The sequence below is a fragment of the Hemiscyllium ocellatum genome, chromosome 10 (assembly GCF_020745735.1).
Source record: "Hemiscyllium ocellatum isolate sHemOce1 chromosome 10, sHemOce1.pat.X.cur, whole genome shotgun sequence".
NCBI classification, from domain to species: Eukaryota; Metazoa; Chordata; class Chondrichthyes; order Orectolobiformes; family Hemiscylliidae; genus Hemiscyllium; species Hemiscyllium ocellatum.
The window spans coordinates 112,984,676-113,004,639 of NC_083410.1; the positions used below are offsets into that span (position 1 = coordinate 112,984,676).

A 19,964-nucleotide genomic window follows, 5' to 3' on the forward strand; every position below is an offset into this window, starting at 1 on the left:
ACAGGCAGATATAGCATGCAAAGAGTCTGAGGAAGGATAGACAGCTGATAGGGGGAACTTGCAGTCAGTGTGATGGGTTGAAGTTTGCCTATTTTAACACATATGTGAAGGGATTAAGGGTGATGAACATACAGCACGGATCAGTACTTGGAATTATGATGTTATGGCCATTACGGAGACTTCGATATCACAGAGGCAGGAATGATTGTTGGATGCTTTAGGGTTTAGATGTTTCAAAAGGAGTAGGGGGGGGAAAGAGTTAAAAGAGGTGGGGGAGTGGCATTGCTAATCAGGGATAGTATCACAGCTCAGAAAGGGAGGTCAGCGAGGAGGGTTTGGCTACAGAGTCAGTATGAGTGGGAGTCAGAAATAAGAAAAGGTCCAGTCACTTTAATAGGAGTTTTCTACAGGCCCCCCAATAGCAGAGAGACATAGAGGAGCAGATTGGGAGGCAGATTTTTGGAAAGGTGCAAAAGTAACAGTGTTGTTGTCATGGGTGACTTTAACTTCCCTAATATTGATTGGAACCTCCTTAGTTCGAATAGTTTGGATGAAGCAGTTTTTGTCAGATGTGTCCAGGAAGGATTCCTGACTCAATATGCAGATAGGCCAACTAGAGGGGAGGCCATATTGGATTTGGTGCTTGGCAACAAACCAGGCCAGGAGTCTGATCTCTCATTGAGAAAGTTTTGGTGATTATGATCACAACTCCCTGGCCTTTGCTATAGTCTTGGAGACAAATAGCAGCAGACAGTATGGGAAAGTACTTAATTGAGGAAGGGGGGAATTACAATGCTATTAAGCAGGAACTGGGGCGCCTAAATTGGGAACAGATATTCTCAGGGAAATGCACGACAGTGATGTGGAGGTTGCTTAGGGAGCACTTACTGATGGTGCTGAATAGGTTTGTCCCACTGAGGCAAGGAAGGGTTGGTAGGTTGAAAGAACCTTGGGTATCAAGGGATGTGGATCATCTAGTCAAGAAGAAGAAGAAAGCTTACTTAAGGATGAGGAGGCAAGGATCAGACAGGTTCAGAGGATTACAAAGTAGCCAGGAAGGAACTGAAGAATGGACTTGGAAGAGCTGGAAGGGGGCAAGAAAAAGCCTTGGCAGATAGGATGAAGGAAAACCCTAAGGCATTTTACACTTATTTGAGGAACAAGAGGATGGCCAGACTGAAGGTAGGAGCTGGGGCTGGGGGGGAAGGTAGCTGAGAGTGTGATAGGCAGATGAAGGTGGGGGTGAAGTTGATAGGTAGGAAGGAAGATGGACAGGTAGGACAGATCAAGAGGGTGGTGTCGAGATGGAAGGTTGGATATAGAATATGGTGGGGGAGAGGGGAAATAAGGAAACTGGTGAATTCCACATTGATCCCATATGGTTGGAGAGTCACAGGCTGAAGATGCGATGTTCTTCCTCCGGGCTTCGGGTGGTAAGGATTTGGCGATGGAAGAGGCCCAAGACCTGCATGTTTTTGGGGGAGTGGGAGAGGGAGTTAGTGTCCGGCCAGGTGATGGTGGGGTTGTTTCGTGCATGTGCCCCGGAGACATTCTCTGAAGCATTCTGCAAATTGGCGCCCTGTCACCGCAGCGTAGAGAGGAGACCATATTGGGAGCAACAGATATAGTAAATGACGTGCATGGAAGTGCAGGTAAAACTCTGACGGATGGAAGGCTCCTTTGGAGCCTTGGATGGAGGTAAGGGGGAAGGTGTGGGTGCAGGTTTTGCAATTCTTGCGGTGGCAGGGTACGGTGCTGGGAGGGGAAGGTGGGTTGGTGGGGGAAGTGGACCTGACAAGAGAGTCGCAGAGGGAATGGTCTTTACGGAATGCAAATAGGGGTGGGGAGGGAAATATATCCTTGGTGTTAGGGTCTTTTTGCAGTTGCTGGAAATGTTGGAGGATGATGCAATATATCCAGAGTTTGGTGGGGTGAAAGGTGAAAACCAGGGGTGTTCTGACCTTGTTGCGGTTGGAGGGGTAGGTTTTGAGGGCAGAAGTGTAGGAAGTGGATAAGATGTGCTGGAGGGCATCACCAACCATTTGGGAGGAGAAATTGCAGTCTTTGTAGAAGGATGCCATCTGATATGTTCTCTGGTGTAATTGGTTCTTCTGGGAGCAGCTACATGGTGTACCTGGACTACACCTCCCCCCACCCTGTCTCCTTAAAATGCTATTCCTTATTCCCAACTTCTCTGCCTCCACTGCATACCTGTACTATACTCTTGACTCAGATCTCCAGCATCTGCGGACCTCATTTTCTCCCGGAGTGAGGGTAGGACCGATCAAGGATAATGGCAGGAACTTGTGTCTGGAGTTGGAGGAGGAAGGGAAGGTCCTTAATGAATACTTTGCTTCCGTTTTCACTATTGAGAGGGACCTTGATATTTCTCAGGACAGCGTGTATTAGGCTGATATGCTCAAACAGGTTGACATTAAGAAGGAGTATGTCCTGAAAATTTTGAGAAACATAAGGATAGATAAGTCCTCTGGGCCAGATGGGATATACCCTAGGTTATTATGGGAAGCGAGGGAAGAGATAACTGCACTTTTGGCTATGATCTTTGTGTTATCACTGTCCACTGAAGTAGTGCCAGATGATTGGACGGTGGCAATGTTATTCCCTTGTTCAAGAAAGGAAATAGGGATAATCCTGGGAACTATAGACCAGTCAGTCTAACATCCGTGATGGACAAATTATTGGAGAGGATTTTGAGAGACAGGATTTATGATTACTCAGAAAACCGTAGTTCGATTAGAGATAGTCAGCATGGCTTAGTGAAGGGCAGGTCATGACTCACAAACCTTATTGAATTCTTTGAGGATGTGACAAAACACGTTGATGAAGGTAGAGCAGTGAATGTGTTGTACATGGTTTTTAGCAAGGTGTTTGGTAAGGTTCCCCATGTTAGACTCATTCAGAAAGTAAGGAGGCATGGGAGACTGGGAAATTTGGCTGTCTGGATACAGAATTGGCTGGCCCATTGGTAGTGGAAAGTATTTCAGCCTGGATCTTGGTGACCAGTAGTGTTCCACAGGGATCGGTTCTTGGACCTTTGCTCTTTGACTTGGATGAGGAAGTGGTAAGATGGTTAGTAAGTTTGCCGATAACATGAAGGTTGGTCGAATGGGGGATAGTGTTGAGGGCTGTTATTGGTTGCAACGGGATATTGACAGGATGCAGAACTGGGCTGATAAGTGGCAGTTGGAGTTTAACCTGGAAAAGAGTAAAGTCATTCACTTTGGAAGGTCGAATTTGAATGCAGAATACAGGGTTAAAGGCAGAATACTTGGAAGTGTGGAGAAAGAGAGGGATCTTGGGATCCCTCAAAGTTGCCACCCAAGTTGATTGGGTTATAAAGAAGGCGCATGGTGTGTTGGCTTTCATTAGCAGGGGATTGGGTTTAAGAGCCAGAGGTTACGCCACAGGTCTATACAGCCCTGGTTAGACCCCACTTGGAATAGTGAATTCAGTTCTGGTTGTCTCATTTACAGGAAAGATGTGGAAGCTTTAGAGAAGGTGCAGAGGAAATAAAACAGAATGCTGCCTGGATTGGAGGGCATTGCTTATGAAGAAAGGTTGGGGAGCTAGGGCTTTTCTCATTGGAGCAAAGAAGGGTGAAAGGTGACTTGAAAAAGGTGTACAAGGTGATGAGAGGCCATAGATAAAGAGTCAGAGACTTTTTCCCAGGGCAGAAACGGCTATCACAATTTTAAGGTAATTGGAGGTAGGTTTAGGGGAGATGTCAGAGGTAGGTTCTTTACACAGAGAATGGTGGGTGTGTGGAATGCACTGCCAGCAATGTTAGTAGACTCAGATACATTAGGGACACTTATGCAACTCTAGGATAGGCACATGGAATATAGTAAAATGAAGGGTATATGGGTGACTTTGATCTTAGAGTAGGATAAAAGGTCAGCACAACATCAAGTGCCAAAGTACAGTTTGATATATACTTGGAATGAATGGAACCCACCAAGAAAGTGAATGTAATTTATTTCAAATGTATTTCATAGAGTCATGATTTGGAGGTGCCAATGTTGGACTGGGGTGTACAAAGTTAAAAATCAAAAACACCAGGTTATATCCAACAGGTTTAACTGGAGGCACTAACTTTTGGAGCGCTGCTCCTTCATCAGATGGTTTTGACTGTACCTGATGAAGGCTAGAAGTCCGAAAGCTAGTGCTTCCAATTAAATCTGTTGGACTACAACCTGGTGTTGTGTGATTTTTAACCGGAGTCATGTATCATTAGGTAAAGTCATCATAGTCCAGCTGCTCTCTCATTAGAGTCGGCTAGTGGTGGTTTAACCGGTGGGTCACCACACCTCAGGCAAGAGGAGAGATCAAGAAGGTGGACATTCATAGTAACCTCAGCTGGTACAGGATTTGAACCCCCACTGTTGTCATCATTCTGTATAGTAAATCAACCATCCAGCCAAAGGAGCTAACTGATCCCCAATAAAGCCATGTAAAAGTACTGGCTCTGTGCAAATGCAGAGACAATGCTATTTGATTTGCAGCTATTGGAATGTATTCCTTAAGTATAAACGACAACTATTTTGGAAAATACTAAACACCTAATTCACTTTCTCAAGGCATTCATACATTAATTTAGTTTCTGACCTGTTTCTAGGTTGGTTCAACTTAGTAACATTGACAAGATTTCATTCACATTTTGTCAATTCCAGGTGTTGCATGCACCATCAAACTCAAAATGAGTTCAGACTCCTGGTGATGATAGCATCCTGTCCGTGGGAAATATCATTCATACAGCTACTGCACAGCAGCAGGGTGAAATTGCTTCCTTAACCTGCTGGCTAAACTTTGAGATATTTTCTTTAATGAGATATTATATTCCAGGGTAAGTTGAAACATTTTTCACTTATGAAAGTGGCAACCTTTGGCCCATTTGTGAGTCTGCTCAATCCACAGCAAACAATTTTCCACTAACAGGGACTGCAGTCAGTAAGAAAAACGTTCCACCCAATACAGCAAAATTGTGTTTAAATTTCAGCATCAATATGATGCCAGGTAGTATGTACTTTGTTTATCGCACCAATTGGCTAACTGGTTGTCATAACAGGCAGAGCACAGACCATACTCAACCAGAGGTGAAAATGTGTTGCGGGAAAAGCGCAGCAGGTCAGGCAGCATCCAAAGAGCAGGAGAATCGACATTTCGGGCATAAGCCCTTCTTCAGCCCTTCCTGAAGAAGGGCTCATGCCCGAAACGTCGATTCTCCTGTTCTTTGGATGCTGCCTGACCTGCTGCGCTTTTCCAGCTACACATTTTCAGCTCTGATCTCTAGCATCTGCAGTCCTCACTTTCTCCCTATACTCAACCAGCCCATGATGGCAAAACCAAGCATAGAATTTAAACTGTGAGATGACTGAGCAGCATTTACTCAACAACCCTGAGTTTGCTAGGGGCAATACTAACAACCAATTTAAGATGACCAGTTCAGCTTATAACATCGCTCATTTACACTAAGACCATAAGACATTGGAGTGGGAGTAAGGTCATTTGGCCCATTGAGTCCACTCTGCCATTTAATCATGGCTGATGGGCATTTCAACACCACTTACCCGCACTCTCCCGGTAGCCCTTAATTCCTTGCGAGTTCAAAAATTTATCAATCTCTGCCTTGAAGACATTTAACATCTCGGCCTCCACTGCACTCTGCGGCAATGAATTCCACAGGTCCACCACTCTCTGGCTGAAGAAATGTCTCATTTCCATTCTAAAAGTTGACCCCCTCTAATTCTAAGGCTATGTCCACAGGTCCTAGTCTCCCCGCCTAACGAAAATAGTTTCCCAGCATCCACCCTTTCTAAGCCATGAATTATCTTGTAAGTTTCTATGAGGTTTCCCCTCAACCTTCTAAACTCTAATGAATACAATCCCGGGATCCTTAGCCAATCATCCTATGTTAGGCCTACCATTCCAGGGATCATCTGTGTGAATCTCCGCTGGATACGCTTCATGCCAGTATGTCCTTCCTGTGGTGTGAGGCCCAAACTTGGACACAGTATTCTAAATGGGGCCTAACTAGAGCTTTATAAAGTCTCAGTAGCACATTGCTGCTTTTATATTCCAACCCTCTTGAGATAAATGACAACATTACATTTGCTTTCTTAACCACGGATTTAACCTGCAAATAACCTTTAGAGAATCCTGGACTAGCACTCCCAGATCTCTTTGTACTTTGGCTTTTTGAATTTTCTCACCATTTAGAAAGTAGTCCATGTCTGTATTCTTTCTTCCAAAGTGTAAGACCTCACACTTGCTCACGTTAAATTTCATCAGCCATTTCCTGGACCACTCTCCTGAACTGTCTAAATCTGTCTGCATCCTCCCCACTTCCTCAGTACTACCTGCCTGCCCACCTAACTTCGTATCATTGGCAAACTTCTCCAGAATGCCCCCACTCCCTTCATCCAGATCATTAATATATAACGTGAACAGCTGCAGCCTCAACACTGAACCCTGCGGGACACTGCTCGTCACCAGCTGCCATTCCGAAAAAGAACCTTTTATCCCAACTCTCTGCCTTCTGTCAGACAGCTAATCCTCAATCCATGCCAGCAGCTCACCTCAAACACCATGGGCCCTCACCTTAGTCAGCAGCCTCCCACGAGGCACCATATCAAAGGCCTTTTGGAAGTCTAGATAGGTAACATCCACTGGGTTTCCCTGGTCTAACCTACTTGTTACCTCTTCAAAGAATTTTAACAGGTTTGTCAGGCACGACCTCCCCCTACTAAATCCATGTTGACTTGTTCTAATTCGATCCTGCATTTCCAAGAATTTAGAAATCTCATCCTTAATGATGGATTCTAGAATTTTACCTACAATCGAGGTTAGGCTAATTGGCCTATAATTTTCCATCTTTTGTCTTGATTCTTTCTTAAACAAGGGGGTCGCAGCAGCAATTTTCCAATCATCTGGGACTTTCCCTGACTCCAGTGATTTTTGAAAGATCAAAACCAACCCCTCTGCTATTTCCTCAGCCACCTCCCTCAGAACTCTAGAACGTAGCCCATCGGGGCCAGAAGATTTATCAATTTTAAGACCTTTTAGCTTTTCTAGCACTTTCTCTTTTGTAATGGCTACCATACTCAACTCAGCCCCGACTCTCCTTAATTGTTGGGATATTACTCATGTCTTCCGCTGTGAAGACTGACACAAAGTACTTATTAAGTTCTTCAGCTATTTCCTTATCTCCCAGCACTAGCCTTTCTACATCAAATTGGAGTGCCTGCTCCCTTGTGGGCTCCATCACAAGTTGTTCCAAAAAGCCATCCTGTAAGCATTCCATGAATTCCCTTTCTTTGGATCCACTGGCAATATTATTCACCCAGTCTATGTGCATACTGAAGTCCCCCATCATCACCGTGACCTTGCCTTTCTGACATGCCCTATTTATTTCCTGGTACATCTTGCGCCCCTGGTCCTGACCATGGCTGGGAGGTCTGTACATAACTCCCATTATAGTTTTTTTTTTGCCTTTCGGGTTCCTCAATTCCATTTGCTGGAAGTGACATACGATTATGCATAGCGGCCAGTTTTCTGGAAACTAAAAGAATATGTTCACCCTTTTTTCTGAATTATCTAGGTACGTGTGATCCTACAGTTCCCTGTTGTTTTCTCATGGCAACGTCTCAGCCAGAGTCTGGGCGTGAATATTTTGTGACGCTACATGAGCTCAAGTCAAACTGTGACAAATTATCAGTATGCCTGACAAAGGGACCAGAAGAGACATACTTATCATCTCAGTTCTCAATAAAGATCAGTTTTCCAGTTTAATAATCTTGCTACACTCATCCAAACTTCCCTGTAACATACAAACTTCTTCAGAGACAGAAAAAAATCTGCAGATGCTGGAATCTACCCATAAGCAAATATGCATGTATTGTAGCCTTCAAAGGCATCTTTAAGAACGTCAGTCCCAAGGTCCTTGAAAACCCTTTCCTGGACGCAAATTTGGGACTCCTACAATCAGCAGAACAGTAAGAATAGTCAAAGGTAGGAAACTGGAGGAACAGAGCAAGTCAGGCAGCATCATAGAGATGTACAGCATGGAACAGACCCTTTGGTCCATGCCGACCAGATATCCCAACCCAATTTCGACCCACCTGCAAGCACCCGGCCCATATCTCTCCAAACCCTTCCTATTCATATATCCATCCAAATGCTCTTAAACGTTGCAATTTTACCAGCCTCCGCCACTTCCTCTGGCAGCTCATTGTTTTGGAACTTCCGAAAAAAAAGTCAAAACATCAGCAGTTTTAAAAGAGAGAACAGACAAAGGAAGCACATGGTGAGGTCATTGCAAGAGAGAGAGAGAAAACCTGCATAGTTACTGCCTTTGCTGTTTGAATTCATGTATTGTTGGACATTGAAGTGCATCTGGGAAAATTAACAAAAGTGAAATTCCCAACTGATCTTGGAGGAACTGTTGGGCAAAGTTCACAGCACAGAATCACCAGCATCACTCTAATCTCGACAGAATCAGATAAGTTAATCGTTGCTTTAAGTGTGGCCTGCAGAGAATCTGCCGTAGTGTGTAGAGTGGGTTCTTTCTTGACTATATGTTTTTGAAAATATGTCTCTTGATTAAAGCATCAGGAGGTGGAGAAGTCGACATTTTGGGGGCAACCTTTCTTCAAGACTGGGGTGGGTGTAATGGGGAGCTGCGGATAAAGGGGGTGGTGGGGAGGATGGAGGGGCAGAATGGTGAGATAGGGATACATGAACACAGGTAGACTATGACCTGATTGATCAACGGGAGGGAAGAATCCGGTTGGTAGCTTGAAGGAAGGGTCAATCAGAAGAATGGAAGGAAGGGGAAGGGCTGGAAAGGGACTCAGGGGATGGGGAGGGAGGTTATTTAAATTGGAGGATGCAATATTGAGTCCTCTAGGCTGTAGGCTGCCCAGGTGGATGATGAGGTGGTAATGGAGGAGGCCAAGGATGGTCGTGTTAGAAAGGGAGTGGGAAGGGGAATTAAAATGAACCCCTCCCCACTTATCTGCAGCTCCCCTTACACCCACCCCCAGTCCTGAAGAAGGGTTACACCCACAACGTTGCTCTCTCCACCTCCTGATACTGCCTGGCTTGCTGTGTTCTTCCAACCTCCTACTTGTCTACACAAACTTCTTCAGCTGAGCTGTTAAGGTATTCAAACCATTGTTCATTGTTGTAAAGAAGGCATTGTGGATGTACCTATGCCAAATGGACTGCAGCGATTCAAGAAGGCAGCTCATTGTCACCTTTTCAAGGACAAATAGATATTGGTAATAATTGTTAGCCCAGCCAGTGACTTCCACATCCCCTGATTAAATTAAAAATCCTCAATTTGACCAGTTTAACCTGAGGATTCAAGTACAGGCAGTCTCTGTGTTACGAACAGGTTCTCTTCAACAGTCAAGGTCACAAGTTGAAACACAATGCACGATTTCTGTTCATCACTACAGGAAATGGTTGTTTGTCATGTCTTTACAATTATATCCTTGTATGGGATCGCGTTTGTAGGTAGCAGTGTTTGTAAGTCAGACATTCATAAATCGCAGATTCCCTGCAGGGTAAACAGATTATGCTAATTTTTAATATTCTCTAGTTGAATGAGAGACTTTCATGACCAACCCTATGCCCCTGTCCAATGGTTGGAAAGGAAGGACTCTGTTACTTATAAAACTCAAACACTACATCTTTTCTTTTCAATAAATGGTTGACAAAACTCAACTTTAAGATGGAGAGTTAGTGTGAAAAGGGCCAATGTAGGGTATTTTCATGCTGGATTGGGTAGAGTATTCTGTATTATCAAAGGAAAATTGGAACAGGACTATTTAGCCCCTCAAGCCTCACCTATCACTCAATGACATCATCCAAACCAATTGGCTGAAATGCTGTAAGTCAAGATTAGAGTGGTGTTGGAAAAGCACAGCCGGTCAGGCAGCATCTGAGGAGAAGGAGAATCGATGTTTCGGGCAAAAGCCCATCATCAGGAATGAGGCAGGGAGCCTTAGGAGTGGAGAGATAAATGGGAAGGGGTGGGGCTGGAGAGAAGGAAGCTGAGAATGCAATAGGTGTTTGGAGGTGGTGGTGAACACCTCATCTTCCGCCTTGGACCCCTTCAACTCCAACTAGTTTCCTCATTTTCCCTCCCCCCATTTTACCCCAGTTCCAACCCTCCAGCTCAGCATCGTCCAAATGACCTGTTCCACCTGTCAATCTTCCTTCCCACCTACCCGCTCCACCCTCATCTCCAACCTATCACCTTTACCCCCACTCTAGCACCACTCTAATCTTGACTCTAATCTCCAGCATCTGCAGTACCCATTTCTGCCTGAAATGCTGTAAGGCCAACTGTTGTTGGAAACCAGTTCTGCAGGTCTCTGCCCTAATGTGTTTGCAAGCTCAGCTCAGTTTTATTCAGACGCACAACAAATGGCTATTAAAGGATTTACTGCAGACTGCCAGTCAAAAGTTTAAGGTTTTTTAAAAAAAAATTACCTTAAAGCAGAGCTGGAAGTAATGCTCTAAAGGTCACGAACATTTGGATAAGAATGCAAGAACACTGTCGACCCAATTCCTGATTCCCGCCTACGTGGCAAATCCAAACACCCTGTTCTTTGGTTGACATCTAAACTAACCCAATCCAGTGCAGCTCACAGCAATAGAATGAAACAGAGAACATGAGAGAGAGAGAAAACACTGGGAGGCAGAGGGACAGAACATGACAGAGATTGGAAAAACATGAGTGAGAGAGAGGGAGAGAACGAACACGATTGGGGGGTGGGGGGGAATGAACACAAGAGAGGGGGAAAGAGAACAAACATAAGGGGGTCAGGGAGAGACCACAGGGGTGGGGGTGTGGAAACACAACACAGAAGGGGAAAACACAAAGGGGAGAGGCAGAGAGGGGGAACGAACGTGAGAAAGGAACACGAGAAATAAAGGGGGAGGGAACACGAGGTGGGGGGAACACGAGATAGAGAAGGACAGAACACAAGAGACAAAGGTGGGAACATGAGAGACAGAAGAGGGAACACAAGAGAGGGGGGAGGGAACATGTGAGAGAGAGAGAGAGAGAGAGAGAGATGAGGAGGAGGAGGGAGGGAACATGAGAGAGATAAGGAGAGAACGAAAAAGACAAAAGTGGAAACACGAGAGACAGAGGAAAGTACATGAGAGAAAGGGAGTAAGGCAACATGAGGGGGGAGGGAGGCAGGGACCACGAGAGAGAGGGAGAGAACAGGAAAGGGAGAGGGCGCTGGAACTCGAGAAAGAGGGAGCGAACACCAGAGAGGGAGAGGGAACACGAGAGGGAGAGAGAGAGAGCGCGCGAGTGTGTGTGTGTGTGGGGGGGTAATAGACTGAAAGGAAACACAAGAGAGGACGTGTGTGAAAGAATGTGAGAGAGAGAGAACAGAGACAATGAGAACATGACATATAACAACAGAGAGAACATGACAGTAAGAATTATAACATGAGAGAGAAAGAAAGGAAATGAGAATGACAGAGAGGCCACAAAATATAAGAAAGAAAGAAAGAAACAGTGATTGAAAGAGAAAGATAGAAAAGAAGAAAGTAAGAGGGAGTGCAAGGAAGAGACTTGTATTTATTGGCACTTCTTATAAACTTTGGCATCCTACAGTTAATTAAATATTTTTATGAAGTGTGGTCACCATTATTATGTAGGAAACCTGACAACCAACTGGCACAGAGCAAGCTCCTACAAACAACAAGGTAATGATCAGATCGTCTCCTTCAGTGATGACTGCTATCATACTAAAGCCAATAGACTCATTTTGCTGGGCTCTGCAGCCATTAGATATGTGCAACATATTTCAAGTCCAACGAAATGTCTACAGCAATGATACAGCTAACATCAAACAATGCAACGGTCTGATTGCTTTTTTATTCCAAACATACATTGTAGTGTAAACTATGGAATATTTAATATCATTTATTGGAAGTCTGTGTTTATGTTTTCTGAGTTAGTAACCTGTGGATTTTCTGTGTCTTTGAATTTAATAATTAATTTGCAGTATTTTTGTAGCCATGGTGAATTTTTTCAAATCTATATTAAAATAAAACAAAGATCTGCAAATGCTGGAGATCTGAAACAAAAACAGAAATTGCTGAAGAAACTCAGCAGGTCTGACAGCATCTGTGGGAAGAAAGCAGTGCTAATCACTGAGTCATTGTGCTGCCTGGTGGCTCAGTGATTAGCACTGTTGCCTCACAGTGCCAGGGACCCCGGCTCAATTCCAGCCTCAGGCAATTGTGTGGAGTTTGCACGTGTCTGCGTGGTTTTCCTCTGGGTGCTCAGGTTTCCTCCCACAGTCCAAAGGTGTGCAGGTCAGGTGAATTGGCCATGCTAAATTGCCTATACTGCTAGGTGCATTAGTCAGAAAGAAATGGGTCTGGGTGGTTTACTCGTCTGAGGACCAGTGTGGACTTGTTGGGTGAAAGGGCCTGTTCCCATACTGTAGGGAATTTAAGCTAATCTAATCTTAACTGTTTAGTTAACTAGTTCTGAGTCCAGTGACTCTTCATCAGAACTGTAAGTAGCTCGAGAAACTTCGGGCAGGAGGCAATGTTAGAGTGGAGAAGTGGAGATAGGGTACAGAAAGAGAGAAACATGGAAAGGATAGGTTAACAAGCAAAGTACAGACAGCAGGTCAGGACAGAAGAAAAACTGAATAAAGGATAATAAGAACTAAGAGTGAGAAATAGGTGAGCTGTGCTGAATGCAGCACATTTAAAATGATATAAAAACAGAAATTGCTAGAAAAGCTCAGCAGGTCTAGCAGCATCTGTGGACAGGAATTAGAGTTAAGGTTTTGGATTGAGTGACTGTTTAAAAAGTGTGGTAAGGACAAGCCAGGGAACTATAGGGCCAGTGAGCCTGACGTCGGAGGTGGGCAATTTGTTGGAGGGAATCCTGTGGGACAGGATGTATATGTATTTGGAAAGGCAAGGACAGATTAGGGATAGTCAACATGGCTTTGTGCTTGGGAAATCATGTCTCACACACTTGATTGAGTTTTTTGAAGAAGTAACAAAGAGGATTGATGAGGGCGGAGCGGTAGATGTGATCTATATGGACTTCAGTAAGGCGTTTGACAAGGTTCCCCATGGGAGACTGGTTAGCAAGGTTAGATCTCATGGAATACAGGGAGAACTAGCCATTTGGATACAGGACTGGCTCAAAGGTAGAAGGCAGAGGGTAGTGGTGGAGGGTTGTTTTTCAGACTGGAAGCCTGTGACCAGTGGAGTGGCACAAGGATCCTCTACTTTTTGTTATTTACATAAATGAATTGGATGTGAGCATAAGAGGTACACAGTTAGTAAGTTTACAGATGACACCAAAATTGGAGGTGTAGTGGACAGCAAAGGAGGTTACCTCGTATTACAACAGGATCTTAACCAGATGGGCCAATGGGCTGAGAAGTGGCAGATGGAGTTTAATTCAGATAAATGCGAGGGGTTACATTTTGGGAAAGCAAATCTTAGCAGGACTTATGCACTTAATGGTAAGGTCCTAGGGAGTGTTGCTGAACAAAGAGACCTTGGAGTGCAGGTTCTTAGCTCCTTGAAAGTGGAGTCACTTTCCTTTATTGGTCAGAGTATTGAGTACAGGACATTGGTTAGGCCACTGTGGGAATATTGCTTGCAATTCTGGTCTCCTTCCTATCAGAAAGATGTTGTGAAACTTGAAAGGGTTCAGAAAAGATTTACAAGGATGTTGCCAAGGTTGGAGGATTTGAGTTATAGGGAGAAGCTGAACAGGCTAGGGCTGTTTTCCCTGGAGCGTTGGAGGCTGAGGGGTGACCTTTTAGAGGTTTACAAAATTATGAGGGGCATGGATCGGATAAATAGACAAAGTCTTTTCCCTGGGGTCGTGGAGTCCAGAACTAGAGGGCATAGGCTTAGGGTGAGAGGGGAAAGATATAAAAGAGACCTAAGGGGCAACGTTTTCACGCAGAGGGTGATACGTGTATGGAATGAGCTACCAGAGGAAGTGGTGGAGGCTGGTACAATTTCAACATTTAAAAGATATTTGAATGGGTATATGAATAGGAAGGGTTTGGAGGGATATGGGCCGGGTGCTGGCAGGTGGGAACTAGATTGGGTTGGGATATCTGGTCAGCATGGACGGGTTGGACCGAAGAATCTGTTTCCATGCTGTACATTTCTATGACTCTATGACCCTTCCTCAGGATGTTCTGAGGAGTTCTATGGAAGGGTTAAACAACCAAAAATGTCAACGTTGATTTCTCTCCACAGGTGCTGCCAGAAGGCTGTGCTTTTCCAGTAATTTCAGTTTTTGTTTCTGACTTACAGTATCCACAGCTCTTTCGGTTTCTATCAATATAATGTGATAATGGACCTAAGATTACATGAGAATGGGTAACTGTGCTAAAAGAAATCAATCTCATAACAGGACCAGGTATGGGGTTGAGATAAAACATGGAAGGAGAGAATCAGGCTGTAAAGTTATGGATATTGAGTCCTCGAGGCTAGAGGGTCCCCAAGCAGAAAATGAGATGCTGCCCTTTAAGCCTGAGCCAAGGTTCGCTGGATCACTGCAGCAAACCTGTGACAGAAATGCTGGTATGGTGTGTTGGAGTGGCAGGAAATTGAAAGCTCAGGGACATTCTTGCAAGCAGTCACACAGTCTGCATTTCATCTCCCAAATGTAGAGGGGACCACATTGTGAACAGTGAATACAGTAGACTGGACTGAATGAAGTGCTGGTAAATCACTGCTTCACCTGGAAGGTATGTCTACAGTCTTAGATGGTAACGAACAAGGAGGTAAATGACACCTTTTGTAATTGCATGGCAAGGTGTCATGAGAGTGTGAGGAGATGTTGGGAAAGGAGGAGGAATGTACCAGAGGCTCATGGAGGAAACTGTCCCTGTGGAATGGTGACAACGGAGAGGATCGGAATACTTGTCTGCTTGTGGACATTCTTTTGGGGGTAATAGAATATGCAGCTTACAATCCTTACAATGCAGAGCCTGGTAGGATGGTAAGTGAGGACCAGAACATCACACTTGTGGGAAGGGAAGTGCAGGAGATAGGTCAAGCATGGCTAAGCGCCCTGTCAACTACAGTTGCAGGGCATCCTTGTTTAAGGATTGGATGGACCTTTTTGAGGCACCCCTGCAGAAGGCTGCCTCATCAGAACAGATATGGCGGAGTTGGAGAAATTGGGAGAAACAAGGATAGACAAATACGGGAAATTATCCCTTACTATTGTTTATGTTCAATGTCATACTCTGTCCTCTTTAAGTGGCATTTTTCTGAACAGCTTTTGCACTCATAAGATGAAGGACATGAATGGCTCAGTGAAGGTGGTAGTATCAGTGTCAGCATTCTGTGCTCATGTTGATATGTTGCTTCCTCTAACCTGTGGCCGGAACCTACCTTGACTGAAATCTTAGCATTTTGGGGACTACATCTGTGACATTTTCCAGTTCCTACAAGTACCCAGTAGCCTCCTTGAGAATGTCACTTAGTGCAGAGTACCTTAGTATGGGTCAGGGTAAATTACTGTTGGATGGGAAAATTCAAAGGATTTGAGGTAGTTTTCTGTCATGGGTCCAATAGGAATTTAGGACAGTTGCCTAACATCATTCACACAGGAACTATTAGAGTCAGTAAATGAGCAAAGGTCATCTCATTGATCTGGGCTAGATTAGATTCTAAATTTTAGCAGTGAAAGACTTGCACCTAATCTAAAAGCTACCCAGTCCCCTTCATTACTTCTTCCTACAGTGTGATGATAAATCCAGACTTTGAATGCAGGTTTTGGCTGAACATTGAGAAATAGCGTAATTTATAACAACATAACCAGTTGAGCTTTCCTGAGTTACTCAATACAAAGGTAAGAATCAGCAGCAGGATGACCATTGGGTCCCTTGACCCTATTTTGCCACACAATAAGATCATGGCTGATCTATTTGTAAAGGATTTGTTCACTTTTCAGATTTCAATAAAGCCAGTTCTACAAGCACATCAAAACATATTGCCTTAGCCAACCTTGATTTCTTCTTGTTCTGCACTGTCAACTGAGACTTTCTGGACAGCAGTAGATAGTGAATTTGCCACCTGCGGTTGAGCCCCTATGAGTTTCTTAAGCTTCATGTCAACGGACTTGCTGTTCTGAGTTCCTAAATTAACAAATGAGAGAAAGTTTTACAATATTAAATTCCCTATCATAGGATACGTTTTTTAAAAGCTGCAATTTAAAAATTTGTGCTGGAAACAGAGAAAAAAATCAATGAATTTAAAGCAATAAAAAAAGGGAAAATATTGTTACAAACATCAACAGGTTTAGAATACATACCTCTCCTACCTCAGAAACTGATAACCCACAATTGCAAGATTTCAGAATAAAAAGTATACTTTCTACATTTCGTTCCCAATACTGTGACAACAAAATTACCAAAAATTTTAGAAGTTCTCACATTCATCTCAAAAATAGGTAAAATGGATTTGAAGCAACGAAAAGGGAATACTAAGATACAAACATCAACATGGAGTTAAAACAGGTAAAAATCCATTTACTAATTACTTAAAAATTCAGTTAAAGCTGAAAATAAAGAAGCATAGCAATGACATAGCTGTAGTGCATGAATAAAACAGTAAGATTCTTATAGGCAATTATATGCAATATGTGGCGTAACAGAATATTACACTATTCGACCATCCAGAACACAATCAGATCCTATTTATGCAATTTTTTTGCCAGCTTTTAAAAGTAAAATTTTCTCAAGCAGAACAATTATCTTAAACCTATAGTACAGACAGGTAGAAACAGTGATAACACTGAGCTTCCACATTTACCAAGTAACACACAGTTCACTTAAAGCTCCTGATTTCCATTTAAATTAGGCAGCCACCCTTAATGTAACTGGGATGGGGTTGTGTTGGTATGTGAACAGCAGAAAGTGAATGCTTGAGAGTTTCAGTCGAGCAATTTAAATCAAATAATTGTTAGAGAGGAATCATAGAATCCATACAATGTAGAAACAGGCCCTTCGGCCCAACAAGTCCACAACGACCCTTCAAGGAGTAACCTATCCAGAACCATTCCCCCTATCATATTACTTTACATTTACCCCTGACTAATGCACGTAACCTACACATCCCTGAACACTACGGACAATTTAGCATGGCCAATCCACCTAATCTGCACATCTTTGGATTGTGGGAGCACCCGGAGAAATCCCATGCAGACATGGGGAGAATGTGCAAACTCCACCCAGTCGCCTGAGGCTGGAATCTAACCCGGGTCCCTAACACTAAGGCAGCAGTGCTAACCACTGAGCCACCATGACGCCAAAGGAGGAGGAAAGACTGTGGGGTTTCAGGGAGTTTGATGGTGGGGACTTGGATACAGATTGGGTGCTGGGAGAGCAGTGAAAGATCTGGGGACAGATGAAGACGGAAGATCAAGACCCTAGATAACTTGTTAATGAGTAGTAAATATAAAAGAGATTGGTGAGATCAGGCATGACCAGAAGAAAGATGCAGAGGACAAGGAAAGAAAATATACTGTGAAGATGCAATGAGTCAAATTGCAAGGGGATTGCCCACAACCTTGTTTTCAGCTAAACTTCAAGATTGCTGACGATGCCCTGACGTAACTCCATTTGCCTACACATGCACAGTCTATCAAAAACATTAAAATACCGTGATGCAGTAAATTTATGATAAATGACTATTTTCAATTTATTCACATCTTATTATGGCCTGAAGTTGCATAGTAGTTAGCTCTGGAAAACCTCAGGAAACAAATATGCTTCATGTGCTGTCTTTGGACAAGCGCAGCAGGTCAGGCAGCATCCAAGGAACAGGAGAATCGAAATATGCCCAAAATATCGATTCTCCTGTTCCTTGGATGCTGCCTGACCTGCTGCGATTTTCCTGCAACACATTTTTAAGCTCTGATCTCCAGCATCTGCAGTCCCCTCTTTCTCCCTGTCTTTGGGCAAGTCCAGTATGTTTTTTCTACATTGACTACATGATTTCCGCACTTGTATGTTGCTGGGCAAAATCTAAAAACTCTGGGACTTCATGCTCTCGTGCGGCCTCACTATAATTTGATTTGGTAGTGGCTGTCACAAGACAAGTTTGCTAATCTGGAGTTACCAATCTTGTATTTTTGCTTATCATGGATACCATTTCTTTGGATTTGCAATTCTGCCGGCAGGAAAGGCTGACAACTTCAACACAACTGTAATTACATGGTCTCCAAATGTGACTCATTGCCATTTCACTATATAATAATTAGCACCAGAAAAAGGAATTTATTGGCTAGTGAATTTGTTTTATTTGCTAGCTGTAAAGAAGGTATTGTCCAAAATGATTGTTGCTAATAGTGCCATGGTGACTTCTGGAACATATATTTGTTTGAAATAATATAGTAACACTATGGAAAACTAAATAATAAATGCATTCTTTACACTGTATCAAACCAATCCCACTCAATCCAACTGGAGTTGCATCTTCTTGTTACAATCAAATCTTATGCAAATTCTCTCAGAATTTGGGTTCATGTTTTGTCAGGTAATGGCATGGTCCTGATGTTTTAAAACTGCAACAAGTGTGAGCAGACATTCATATACCAAAGCCAAAAATGTCAAGCCAAGGACGTTAAGCACAGTATTAAGTTAAAACTAAAACATGTAACAAGGCCAAAGTCAGTGATAACTCCGAAGACTGGGATAAATTCAGAATCCAGTAAAGGAAAACAAAAAAGGTAATAAAAACAGGGAACTAGCAAGGAACATAAATACTAACAATAAGAATTTCATTAAATAATATAAGGAAGAGAGAGAATGAAGTGATAAAATTGATCTGGGAAAACAGTATTGGATCAAGGAAATGGCAGAGTAGATAAACAGATATGCCTTGATGATGGAGGATATTTTGAACATTCTACTATTGCTAATATTAAAGAATACAGGGGAGGAATTATGTAGCACCATCACCAAAGTAGTAATAGACAAGCTAATGAGCTTAGAGGCAGATAAGAACCCTTGCTCTGAAGGCTTACATCCTAGGATACTAAAAGAGGTAGCTACAGAGATAATGAATGCATTGACTGTCATTTTCCAAAAACTGGTGGATTCTGGACAAGTACCAGAGGATTGAAAAATTGCCAATGGAACACCACTATTCAAAAAGGAGAGAGGCAAAAAGCAGGTAACAGAAGAACATTAATCCCAACATCTATTATCGGAAAAATGTTGGAATCAGCTGTTAAGGAAATAATAGCAGAACATTTGGAAAATTATAAGCAGAGCCAGCATAGCTACATGAAAGGGAAATCATATCTGACTAATTTATTACAGCTTTTTGAGGAAGTCTCAAGGAGAGTGGACAAAAGAGAACCATTAGAGGTGTTGTATTTGGACTTCCAGAAGGTGTTCAGCAAGATATCCCATGAAAGGGCTAAGTCAGAAGATAAAAACCCACAGATTTGGAGGTAGGATACTGGCATGAATAGAGCATTGATTCATGGGTAGGAAACAGTGATTAAGGTTCTTTTTCAAGTTGGCAACTCATGACCAATGGGGTTCCACAGGGATCAGTGCTGGAACTACAACTGTTTATAATATATTCATCACTTGGGAAAAGGAAATCAATGCACTGTAGCCAAATTTGTGGATGACACAAAAATAGGTAGACAGGTAGGTTGTGACAGAGATACGTAGAGCTTACGGAGAGATGTTGGGAGGTTAAGTAATTAGGTTAAAAAGTTGGCAAATGCAGTGCAATGTGGGAAATTGTAAAGTTGTTCACTTTGGAAGGGAGAACAAAACAACAATATTATTTAAATGGGAAAAAGCTGTAACATAAATTATCTTGGCATACTTATACATGAAACACAAAAACCTCGCACACAGTGCAGTCGGTAATCAGGAAGACTAATG

General features: G+C 43.1%; 1 protein-coding gene across 3 annotated transcripts in view; it reads right to left on the bottom strand.

The window, feature by feature from the left end:
• Positions 1-19,964, bottom strand: part of ehbp1 (EH domain binding protein 1) — a 389,620-nt gene that overhangs the window by 71,507 nt on the left and 298,149 nt on the right. For all 3 annotated transcript variants that reach the window (XM_060831882.1, XM_060831884.1, XM_060831883.1), the window contains one exon: positions 16,063-16,193. In XM_060831882.1, coding sequence (XP_060687865.1) covers positions 16,063-16,193 — 131 coding nt within the window. The remainder of the gene's footprint in view (positions 1-16,062; positions 16,194-19,964) is intronic.